Source organism: Acanthochromis polyacanthus, chromosome 4, assembly GCF_021347895.1.
Source record: "Acanthochromis polyacanthus isolate Apoly-LR-REF ecotype Palm Island chromosome 4, KAUST_Apoly_ChrSc, whole genome shotgun sequence".
NCBI classification, from domain to species: Eukaryota; Metazoa; Chordata; class Actinopteri; family Pomacentridae; genus Acanthochromis; species Acanthochromis polyacanthus.
Genome location: NC_067116.1, coordinates 31,694,975 through 31,707,529, shown reverse-complemented (window position 1 = coordinate 31,707,529; position 12,555 = coordinate 31,694,975). Strand labels below are relative to the sequence as shown.

The following is a 12,555-nucleotide window of genomic DNA, read 5'->3' as shown; positions in this document are numbered from 1 at the left end:
CTCTCCGTGTAGGATTTGGCTGTGTGCACTCTGCACCTGATGGCACCCTGATGCTAGTAAAGCTCTGTGACACCGGCCAATGTCAACACTGGCCTTTGGTAAATGGCTCTCCCTTGCACTGGTACTAATTGGTGCAAACTCTCCCTCACAGCAGAAGCAGATCAGAGGTCTCCCATCTGACGCCAAGTCAAACATGCCTGCAATTTCCCATCCATTTCTGTGATCCTACAGTACAAACAGCCTCTGCCATCTACCAAGTGACATCCACCCCACATATTATGTGATTTGTTAAATAATTATGTTTGAGTAATCATTGCAACAGATATTATTATATACTAATCTCACTGAAGCAATAAGGACAATGTTTCTGTTGAAGACATTGAATGCTCTCACCTCCTGCTGAGCATGCGCTCTCTGTTGGTTCAACTCTCTGACCTGCTCAGTTAGACTGTTTTTGGCACTCTGATGGGAATTCAGAGACTCTTCAAACTGACTTCGCAAGTCGTGCAGCTCAGACTGAAGGACAGCCATTGCATTCTGGAAGAAATACAGACACAGATCAGCTGGCTGAGTTACATGCACAGAACAAGAGAAGTGAGCAGGAAGCAGATATGACCCTGTTGTACTTCTACCTTGTCCTGCTCCTGTTTGCGAAGTGCTTCACGTTGCATGCGTTCCATCTCCATGTCAGCTGTGGTAAGTTCTTGTCGCAGAGATGCTAGCTTCTCTGTGAGGGCAATCTTCTCTGCCTCCTTCAGAGACAAAGCCTGGGCACGGCAAACAGTGAGGTCAGGATCATTTATACACAACTCATAAAAAACAAATGGTTTGGCCATGAGGTCTTGGACATACAAAAGCTGTCATGCTTTACACTGAGGTATAATAAAGGTATGAAAGTTCTTTTAAGGATTATACCACATTGCTGCTTCTCAGTCTGTGAAAATGACAACATTTTGTCATTGAGTCACAGATCACTTTTTACATTAATGTTCTTCAGGGCTTCATTCAGACAAACCCACCACAATGATAGAGAGGATCACAGAATGTAGACGGCATTTTCCACACAAAAAACATTGGACAGTTCATTATTTAATGTATATTGTAATAATGAATAATGAAATAATACATTAAAGTTTAAATCTAAATCATCTATATGACAAGTTATTTAGCTTCAGCCTATTAAACTGAGTGTGACAGCTATGTATAGAGTGTGACTTGCTGTTAGATCCTGATCAGTCCTGTCCCCAATTTTGTAAATTATTTGTAATTATAAGTAATAATTAAGTTACTGCTGTTGTTCCACATATGTAAACGTGCACAACTCTCTTGCCTTGGGGATGCTCATATGGATCCTATTGCTGCTGTCTGACGCAGCAGATGTTTATGAAACTCAGAGGAAAGCAAACTAAACATTAGCTGCTGTTTTGTCAAAACCTGGATTACATTAATTATTGGAGAATCTTATTGATCTGACCTGCCATAGTCTATTTTCATTACGGTAAATTAAAATATAATGGACATTTGAGTTCAAATTAGATGTGAAATTGTATGGCAAAGTGAGCAAAAATGTGTTCTGTTGTCACAAACTAGCTTGAAGAAAATGACAATTAGGGAGTACTCACAGGATATTTATTTGAAATGTGTTAAAACTAAACAAACAGCACAGGATAAGAGCGGAGTGTGGAAGTCAGCAATATTTGCAATGTGAGCAGTGAACGGATGTGTGTCATTGTGCTGTGAAGGTGTTGAAAGTAAAAAGACAAAAAAAATGATGGCAGGGGGATAGAAGAGAGAAACAAGAGTGAACACATGCTAGCTGTCGTAACTTGCTAGCTGACACCCAGGTGAGATGACTTAGTTCTGGCCCCTTCCATGTCAGCTGCCCACTCAGATAGGCTAAGACAGAGTGAAAAAAAATCAAAAAAAAAAAAAAAGTGTTACTAGGTTTGACCTAGTCAGACTGGTACCTTTATGGAAAATTGAGCAGGCTGCTCATTCAGACAGGAAGTCATCAAGTTCAGATGCTTTCAGACTGGTGGAAAGGAGTGAATGTCTGAAAGGGGTTTACGTGATTTGGCTGAAGATACTAACAGGACATGTTACTATAGATACACACAGTCACAACTATTATGACACAATCTTCCATGCTGTTGTTATAAATACAATTTTATAACCCTTGGCTTACCTTTTAGGATAATACTTCAGCATTTTAAAGTTCAATCTGAAAACCCCACAGCAAATCTATAAGGATCACCACACACCTGTTGCTTTTCAGTCTCAGCCTGCAGGAGGCTTTGGCTGAGGTCCTGCTGCACCCTGCTCAGTTCCTCCTGCACCTGCTGCAGCTCTTTCTGGCTCTGCACACGCAGCTCCTCACACTGTCTGCGCAGCTGCTCCTCGGCCTGCTCCCGCTGAACCGTCAGCTCCGCACACTGCTGCTCCTGTCAAGCAGCAAACACAAACACACGCTCGGCTCTAATTAGTTAACAGAGAGCTAAAGCATGTGATTCAAATTTGTCAGTACCAGTCAAACTACCCAGATCATTGTACCTTTTGGTGGCGTTCAGCCTCGAGCTGCTCTTTGTGAATTTGCTCTCTGTTATTCAGGGACAACAGGGCATTCCTCTCCACCTGAGCCAGCTTCTCCTCCAACTTACTCCGCTCTTGTGTAGCTTTTGCAAATTGCTGCTCAGCATCCACATGCATCTGAGCAGCATTACCTGCACAGATAAATGTACCCATGGATCCAAGTTGCAAATGGCACATGCACGTGACACTCTTGACAAGCAGATGATGGTCCAGATTTTATTTGGAGTTTTATTTATGGGCTATCCTCATCCATGTCTTTACATGGGACATGCTAGCTTAACACCACTTATCTGATCCATGTGTGTTTGTGCGCAGTGGTGAGACTCTGGTCAGCTGAGAAAGCAGCTCCAGTGATGCCGCAGCCCAGCTGTTGCAGAGCTCACAGCTGAAATATGGATCTCTAGAGGGCTGCTGGAAAGGCTTCATGGCCAGGGGGCTTGGCACGGAAAACAGTGGGGTCTCTGAGGGAGGGAGCTACTCACGCGTCAAGGCCTCGTTAGTTTGGAGCAATCCACGCCTCTCCCCCTCCAACCTGGTGCACTCGGCCTCCAGAGACGAGGCAAACTCCTGGCTCTCAAACAGAGCCGTCTCTAGGGACTCCTTCTCTGCTCTGGAACACAGCAGTAAAGCAGTTTGAGCTCAGAAAAAAAGACCTTTGAACCCCTAGGTGTAGAAGGTCATAAAATCCAATGATCCACCATGAGCATATTTTCCAAATAAAACCATGTTACTTAAAGACTCTTGTTACATGAAACTTGCTGCACTTTAGAAAGTATTTGCTTAAAAAACACAAAATACACAATGGCAGTCGGGTTTACTTAAACACACAGGCACACACATTGGATTGTTTATGATGCTTTTAAGGACACTGAACTGACTTACATTCATTCCTGTGCTCAACACATGCCTACCTCCAACCCTGACTTTAACCTTGTACTGTCATTTATCCTGAATGTAACTGTTGAAAAAAAACTGGGAAAATTGGTTTTAAATATCAAATTGGCCCAAAACATTTCAGAGTTGGACCCACACAAACAAATACACACAGACACACACAACCACACTCAGACCTCATTGCAACCAGCTCCTGCGTGAGACCGCAGGTCTTTCGGTCAGCAGAGTTTAGCTTGACATCCAGAGCCGCCTTGTCCTTGGCCAGCTCCTCCCTGTCATGGGTAGCTCTCTTTATGGCTGTGGTCTGAGTCTCAAGCTCCTTCCTGCACGCACACAGTTCCTCTGTCACAGTCTGCATCTGCCTTGTGACCTAAAGACCAGCATACACAATATTTAAAAAAGATCTCACAAGCAAATTTCAACTTCAAGCTGCTGTAACACAGTATATCATAAGCATTAAAATGTAGCATACACACTATGACAAACTAGTTTCTCACGAGAAGGAGCATAAGCAGCCCATGAATCATCTAATCTACATTTTATGCAGCCACATTTGCTGTAATAATATTAAACTCTACATATTTTTTTGCTGATGTGAAGTATACATTAAACAAACTTTAAGTGGTGTGTGTCAGTACATAGGAACTTCAGGGCCATAACAAATGCAATGCCTGAGGCAAAACAAAAATGACTAGTGGGATTTTTCCCATTACCACTTAAATCACTGTGACATGCCACAAAACCTGCATCTAGCGATAAAAATAATGAACTGGGAATATGTTTGTGTGCAACTTGCTCAGCTGTATTTTGTTGCATCTGTTAGACTCCAAACACATGCATGGAGATACTGAGGAGCACATTCACTACAAATTCACAAAATTGAGGTGGAAATTTACAATGCAAACTGCATCCAAATACAAACATGGATATATTTGCACGTGATTTTCACTCTCTGAACTGTAAACATTGTATAACACTGTTACTGGAACAACATTTCCCAAGTACTCACAGATGTTACTGAAAAAACCGGAACTGAAAAAAATTAGGGCTTTGTGTATTATGTACATTTAACTATTTGCATTGTTAGAACCTCTAAAGACTAGACATATTCACATTTCTCCGTACAAATCAAGAAAAATATTTCTCCATGCTGAATGTATCTACTAGGAATTGCTGACAACTTGTTTCCCAGCATATCATTCTTGTGCCATGCAGCATTTATGTTACTAAGTATACCACCGTTGAAACGTTTGGGGTCATCCAGACAATTTCATGTTTTCCATGAAAACTCACATTTTTATTCATGTGCTAGCATAATTGCACAAGAGTTTTCTAATCAACAATTAGCCTTTCAACACGGTTAGCTAACACAATGTAGCATTAGAACACAGGAGTGATGGCTGCTGGAAATGTTCCTCTTTACCCCTACGTAGATATTCCACGAAAAAATCAGTCATTTCCAGCTAGAATAGTCATTTATCACATTAACAATGTCTAGACTGTATTTCTGATTCACTGAATGTTGTCTTCATTGAAAAAAAATTGCTTTTCTTTCAAAAAGAAGGACATTTCAAAGTGACCCTGAACTTTGAACGGTAGTGTATGTTTTATTTTTCTCTCACTCTCTTCTGTCATCTACTCCCAGGTCTATGCAAACAGCCTGCAGCATATGAGAAACGGTAAAAGGTAATTTGTGCTTAATTGTGTTGAAAAAGGTTCATGGACCATCAGAAAGTTGAAAATCTGATGATTCTTTCTGCTTTCAGAGTGTCTGGCTCTGATAAAGTGGTGTCATTTTGGTGAATTTTCTCAGAAAACATGCCTTTCAAACACACCAGACAATTTTAGGGTTTAGAGGGTTAAGGCACTATAAATCACAGACCTCAGGAATTCAGTCTCAAACATGGTGACAAAGGTCAGAGCAAGGCAGGTTTTAATGATTTAAAGGGACATTTTGATATTTTGAGAGATATACTAATTTTTTCTCCTTTCAGAGAGTTAGATGATTGATACAACTCTTATGTCTGTATTGTATATGCAGCAACAGCCAGCAGGTAAATTACTGAGTTTAGCTTAACTTTGCATTAAAACTAGATGCAAGGAGAAATTCTGTTACTGGCAAAATGTCTGTAGCTTGATGCCCACAAAGTTTGAAGTGTAAAAACAGGAACTTGTGATTATCCAGTGAGAGCACGAGTCCATTGATTGACCCATGAGCCAATGCTAACAATAACCCCCAGCTAAAATCCACTTGCTGTTTTCACATTTAGCGTTAAATGAAATAAAAGTTGTGAAACACTTTTCAGATGCATAACAATTTTTTTATAATTTAGAAATATAGACAGCATATAAAAGATGTACACAGCTAACATGACATCACCAACTGGTTTTATAGACTGCAGTTTTGAAGCCTTAGGTTTAAGTTTTGAAGTCTGGAAATTAGCGACATCTTGCTTTTCTGAATTCAGGCGTGACAAGCAAGTAGTCGATCTGACTAATAACTTGAGGACACTATGTGTGGTGATACAGTGATGACTTGTCAATCACAAGGTTCCAACCGATAATATATCCTGCTTTATTGTCTATTTTCCTGTAAATAGGAGCAATAATTTCAAAAATGAACATCATGTTGTATTGAAGCAGACTTGAAATGTATTTACTGAAACAGTAACATCATTAGGACAATGTTTACTAAGGTAATAGATCAGGTGAGAAGCCAGGTCATTTTCTCCTTGACTTCTATAAAGTCTGATTTGGTCTTGGAATGAGAGGAGTTGCCCCCTGCTGGTTGTTTGGAAGAATGCCGGTTCAAGGCTGTTGCATGTTTTCTTGACTTTTCAGACAAGGAGGTCAGCCCATTTTTTATATGAAGTCTATACTTTGGGAAAATTCAGGCAAGCTGTAACCCTCTGCTTCCAGTTTGTATGTTAACCTTCTGGCTCTGACCTTGCATTTAGTGTACAGAAATATGAGTGTTATTGATTTTCTTATGTTACTCTCAGTGGGAAAGAATTTTCCAAGATGGCAGACTTTTCCTGTGTTGGTTATTTTACCCAACCGAAGATGTAGCTCTGTTCTAGAAACTGTTGTTTTTAATAATCTTCTTCTTGTTTTTGAACCACAGCTGCCTAACTATGTTTAAAGGCATGTTTACTGTAATCAATAAGATCTCAAAATGGCCAGTCTTTCACTGTTATTTGGTGCCAGTTATTGACACGCCATGACATTTTACATAACAGACCCCTGCAACTTCTAATATTTCATTGCAACAGAATTTTTGAAAAGCAACAATCACTGTAATTTGATTTTGGACCACACTAAAATGAACTCAGATTAATTAAATATTAGCACACAACATCTTTCTGCCTCTCCTTAGATAAATATTAAAGAGGATGAATAACACCAATGTTATGGGTGTGAATGGTGCCCAATAAGGGGATGAAACATGAGCTTAGTGCAATGGAGGCCACTGCGGGGCTTGTTTTATCCACAGCTGATTTATTTTTACAGATAAGCTATCTAAAACTGTTTGGATGGAATTTGTCGAATTGTTTAGGTTTTTTATATTCTAGCTCAGATCAACACGGATATCTCAGTCTCACATTCAGGACAGATAATAAAACAGGAAGGGATTCTTTTCATTCTTTAGGGGATGAAACAGGAAGATCTGGATCTGCTGAGGAAGAATGGGAATACTTAAGGTGTTAATTTATTGGTCCTTCCACTAAACCCCTATTGGATATTATATGTCTATCTATTTATCTTTTTCAGTTCACATTTGTTCATGAAGATCCCCTGCTTGCTATGTCCCAAGTCACTCATAAAACACGGGGGCTCAAACTGCTTTCCCTATCCCATTTGAAAGAAAAAAACATGACAGATGTGTCCTGTACCTCCTATAGATTTTAATGCGACAACAAGCTCTGTGAACCTGCTGAAGGCTATTATTAACATTATAGTTCTCCCAGGTTGAGGGAGAACGGAGGAGGGTGAAGGACCGGAGGTTTCTGACCTGGCAGTGCTTCTCTAGAGCCTGAGCTTTCTCCTTCTGCAGGACGCTCAGCTCTGCTTCCAGCTTCTGGCAGAGATCCTGTAAGTGGTTGTATGACATCTCTAGAGCTTGTTTCTCTGCAAGCAGGTTCATCATGTCGTTTTGTGCCCGTGCTGCCTCCTCTCTTGCTGCTGCCCGCTCTGCTTCAGCTTCCCGTCTACGTTCACCAAACTCTGTCTTCTCCCCTTCTATCTGAAAGGCAAACCAAAATTTTCCACTTCTGTTATGTTTCCTGTCTCACATCAGTGTTATAGGGCAAATGCACAGCTACTGACCTGCAGCAGGATACGATTGAGCTCCACCTTGTCTTTAGCTAAGCCTTCACTAAGGGCAGCCATTTTGGCGAGAGAATCTTTTAGGGTAGCCTCCTGATTCTGCAGTTTAGTGACGGTAAACTCCTGTGCAGCACTCTGAGACTCCATCTGTAGAGTTAGTTATTCTTATTAGAAGGATGTAAACCATCAGAGGGGACAGAAGGTTTGCAGTCAAGGCCCTGCGGCTCTGGAACGATCTGCTCGACGAAATCAGGTCAGCAGAGTCCAAGATAATTTTATGACTTTTCCGTTTTATTTTGCTGCCATGTGATTTCAAAATATCCATCCATCCATTCTCTATACACCGCTTTATCCTCACTAGGGTCGCAGGGGGTGCTGGAGCCTATCTCAGCTGACTCGGGCGAAGGCAGGGGACACCCTGGACAGGTCGCCAGTCTGTCACAGGGCTACATATACAGACAAACAATCACACCCACATTCACACCTATGGGCCAATTTAGAATAATCAATTAACCTCAGCATATTTTTAGACTGTGGGAGGAAGCCGGAGTGCCCGGAGAAACCCCACGCATGCACAAGGAGAACATGCAAACTCCATGCAGAAAGATCAGTGGCCCAGGCCGGGATATGAACCAGGGATCTTCTTGCTGCAAGGCAAAAGTGCTAACCACTACGGCACTGTGCAGCCCATATTTCAAAATATGCTCTGTAAAAAAGATTTTTATTGTTACATCACTGTCAAGACCCTGACAGACACCTTGAACATCAGGAAAGTTGGTCCACAAGCACAGCAGGTTACCTTGGAGAGAGCCTGAGCGAGGCTGGCCTTGTCATTCTCCAACACCTCCTTCTGCAGGGTGACCTGATTCAGAGCCTCCTTCACTGTCACAAGTTCCCTGCGTAGATCTGAGTGCTTCCCTTCAAGCTCCTGCAGACTTCTCTCACTGAAACACAAAATATGTCATATACGTATACACTACCAGTCAAATGGACCAACAAGTGCTCAGCGTGTCTGGGAACTCCTGCAAGACTGTTGGAAAACTATTTCAGGTGACTACCTCATGACGCTCACTGAGAGAATACCAAGAGTGTGCAAAGGAGTAATCAAAGCAAAGGGTGGCTCTTTTGAAGAATCTAAAAACATTAAACATGTTTTGACTTATTGCACAGTTTTTTGTTTACTACATAATTCCATATGTGTTCATTCATAGTTGTGATGCTTTCAGTGAGAATCTACAATGTAAATAGTCATGAAAATAAAGAAAAAACATTAAATGAGAACTTTTGACCAGTAGTGTCTATAACTCCCACCCACTGTTATTTTGTCTCACAAACAGTAATCTATCTTCACTGACAAATACAGAATTGTTCGCGTCAAAGCACAAAACACTGAGCGTTTTTTTTTTTTTGCTAGATCGCATGTCCTGCCTCAATTTTTGGCTAATCAAATTTTTTAGCAAAAGAAACCCTGAAAAGGAGAAAAAAGTATCCCGCTTGCATGAGCACAGTCATGCTATGTAAATCATTTACATTTTCATCCGAATGTCATCTGGGTGTATTGCCGGCTAGAGAATGACATGTGTTACTGATCTGAGCTCTAAACAAACGGAGCTTGAAAACAATCACGCTTGACAGGATGTGCGTTGTGTAATGGTCATTTCATGCGCTCCTGCTGTACCCTCTTTGGGCCTCTGTGCGATGGCGTGCCAGCTGCATCTCCAGATCTTCTCTCTGCTGCCTCAAGAGGTCCCGCTGTCTCTGGAGTTCCAGTGATGAGCTCCGCAGTGCCTCCAGCTCAGCACGCTGGGAGTTCACATCCTGCTGCACCTCTGACATCAGCTTCTCCAGGTTCTCTTTCTCACTGTGTGACACGGAGAAACAAAGGCAGAGGAAAACAAAGAGGTGGTATGCTGTGTAAGTCACAATGAGCATCAAACTTAATTTTTATAAAAACAACATGTAACAACATTAAAAACCCATACAGCACTGTACAATATGTCCACATTCCATATATTAACATATGTTCAGATAATGATAGTAAAGATTATTTGCTTAAACAGAAAACCATCAACATTATTTTTCCAAAAACAACATTCAGCCAGAAAGTCAATTTCATGTTTCAGAAAATGATGTTGCAATTTTCTGTTTTTTATTTTTTGCAATATATTTTGGATTTGGGGATTTTTAAAAAAAAAAAAAAATCAGTTTGGGCTGAATTATTTATTATAGAATGATTGTGATGACTTTGTGAGAGTGTGCTGTAATACTGGCAGTGCATCAAAAATGCTTTTCTTTTTCTTCTTTTTTTTTTTTTAGAATTTTCGAGGCACTGCCCTAACCCTAACCCTAACCCGATTAATTGGTGACTCTAAAATAGCCGTAGATGTAAGTGAGTCCTCTGGGTTATCTGGTTCTTTGTGTTCACCCTGTGATGGACTGGCGACCTGTCCAGGGATTACTCCACGTCTCACCCAATGTCAGCTGGGATAGACTTCAGTTCCCCATGACCTTCTACAGGATAAAGTGGGTGCAGCTAATGAATGAATGGCTTATGCTTCCCTGCAATTTTACAAATACCAAAGTCATTAGAAAGGAATGAAAAAAATGATAAAAGGTACTTGATCAGAATGTCCAGTACCTGGACATGAGCTCCAGTGAGCAGTGATATCTGCTGCTGTCTCTCAGGCTTTCCTCCAAAGCTTTTTTAGCCTCCTCACTTTCCCTCCTCACTTCACGGACCTTCTGCTCCAATTTTCTCCTCTCAGCGTCCTTCTCCTGTAGATGCTCACGTAGTGTTCCCACTTGCTCCAGCGTAGCTTCTAAAAGTGCACGTAGGTCCTGTGGTTTGTATATGAGTGTGTTGTTAAGTAAGTTGAAAGTTGCTACACAGAGTTAAGAATATTGTTTCTCTGAAATATGTGCCGTTGTTGTACCTGTGTCTGTTTCTGATGTTTGAAGAGAGCATTCTGTACAGTCAACAAGGCAGTGTTTTTTAGAGGTGATTGGCCATGGAGAGGTGAGGACAACAGACTTTCAGAGGCACAGCTCTCACTCTCACTGCTAACCAACTGGAAATTGATTTGAGTGGAAAAAGAAAAGGAATAATGCCACCATCTGCCAAATAGGTGCACAAATTAGGTCAAACTTTGGTTTGTTCTGACCTGGTGAACATGAAGCAAAATCTTTTGGAGAGCTTGGATCTCCGTGTGGAGTACTTCCATCTCTGCTTTATCCTCTGCCCTCCTTGTCTCCTAAGCAGGAAACCATTTCAGTGAGATAAGCAGCATATATGAAGCACGTCTGACATTCCCCAGACTGCAGCCCTCTAAAGTAGGAAGCTGTGGCCTTTATCAAGCGTAAGGTCCAGACTACAGCTAATTTAGCCCTCCTAACCACCCGTCTATCTGCCACCTCCCACTGCTTCACACTGGATTCCTAAGACCTACCATCCTGTCCAGACTGATCTGCATGGTGTTGAGGCTTGCATCCTTCTCACTGCTCTGGTTCCGGAGGTGCTTCAGTGTGTCAGTCAGTTCTAGGATTCTAGATAGACCACCATGCATGGAAATTACAAAGACAGCATAATAACAAACACACACTCGCACAGTTCCCTGAGACATTGAAAAGAGGCAGAGACTGGCGTGCACTCTTCCTAAAATACCATCAACACTATCATATTCTGCACATAGAATCATGGGATTAACAATGACTTGTGACGAGATCAAAAGCAGCTTAGATCCAGAATACAAAAGCATTGACATTCCTGCAGTCTTTTGACCGAAGCGCACAGGCGATGGCACAAAAGATTTGATCTTCTATATCAGGTCAAGAGTTTTCTGAGACTAGCTTGAAAGCCTACAGAACATAAAGTTATGGGGTTTCATCAAGGGGATTACATTTGGCTTTTCTTTGAGACATATGAAGAATGTGAATTTTGCAAGTGATCAAACGATTCTACTATACATGACCTCAAGCTCAGAATTTATATTTCACTTTATGATGTACAGACGGATGACAAATCATAGAAAAAAACTGAACCATTGACCCCTACACTGAGAGGGATCTGATGGCTCTGTTATGCAGTGGGTGCATTTTGCTGGCATTGTAAGAGTTTATTTTGGGGTCCTTTTAGAGGGAAAGGTTACTGTAAATCAGTAAAGTCATGCTGAATGATCACCTTTAATCCACGAGGTCCTGATGCTCGCTTCCAGGATGACAATGCCCACATCAATGTGGCACAAGGAGCTACTAAATGTTCGAATTAAAATAGTATGAATCATAGGCTATGGCCTTCACAGACTCCAGAGCTAAAACCGTTAAACACTTACGGAAGAATATGGACCACGTTGTAAGACAGTGCTCTTCATCACCATGATCAAAATACCAAATAATGGAGTATCAACTAGAAGAATGGTGTTAATTCACCAGTAACATTACAGTAGCATTACAGGGACTTGGAAATTCAATACAAAGGTACACTGAAGATGTTCTGGTGGCACGTGTTGTCCTGACGTCATATGAAGAAACATGAGGATGGTTTTTACTTTAATTTGTCATCTGTTTGTGCATTTCAATTTATTTCACTCTTACAATCTGCGTTAGTGTGACTAATACCGGTCATAATAATAATAAATTTTTTTTATAGGCGCCTTTCAAAACACTCAAGGTCACTGTACAGAGGAAACACTAAATAAAACACATTCAAATATACAGTATAAAACGTGACTAGCTCACAGATTGTACGAA

General features: G+C 41.1%; 1 protein-coding gene across 1 annotated transcript in view; it reads right to left on the bottom strand.

The window, feature by feature from the left end:
* crocc2 (ciliary rootlet coiled-coil, rootletin family member 2) overlaps positions 1–12,555 on the bottom strand; it is a 39,677-nt gene that overhangs the window by 11,291 nt on the left and 15,831 nt on the right. Inside the window, exons 10-23 of the mRNA XM_022201274.2 lie at positions 11,256–11,352; positions 10,971–11,060; positions 10,743–10,877; positions 10,448–10,647; positions 9,488–9,670; positions 8,609–8,753; positions 7,810–7,956; positions 7,496–7,726; positions 3,660–3,853; positions 3,072–3,199; positions 2,551–2,720; positions 2,262–2,441; positions 633–767; positions 394–537 (exon numbers count right to left, since the gene is read on the bottom strand). Coding sequence (XP_022056966.2) covers positions 394–537; positions 633–767; positions 2,262–2,441; positions 2,551–2,720; positions 3,072–3,199; positions 3,660–3,853; positions 7,496–7,726; positions 7,810–7,956; positions 8,609–8,753; positions 9,488–9,670; positions 10,448–10,647; positions 10,743–10,877; positions 10,971–11,060; positions 11,256–11,352 — 2,179 coding nt within the window. The remainder of the gene's footprint in view (positions 1–393; positions 538–632; positions 768–2,261; positions 2,442–2,550; positions 2,721–3,071; positions 3,200–3,659; positions 3,854–7,495; positions 7,727–7,809; positions 7,957–8,608; positions 8,754–9,487; positions 9,671–10,447; positions 10,648–10,742; positions 10,878–10,970; positions 11,061–11,255; positions 11,353–12,555) is intronic.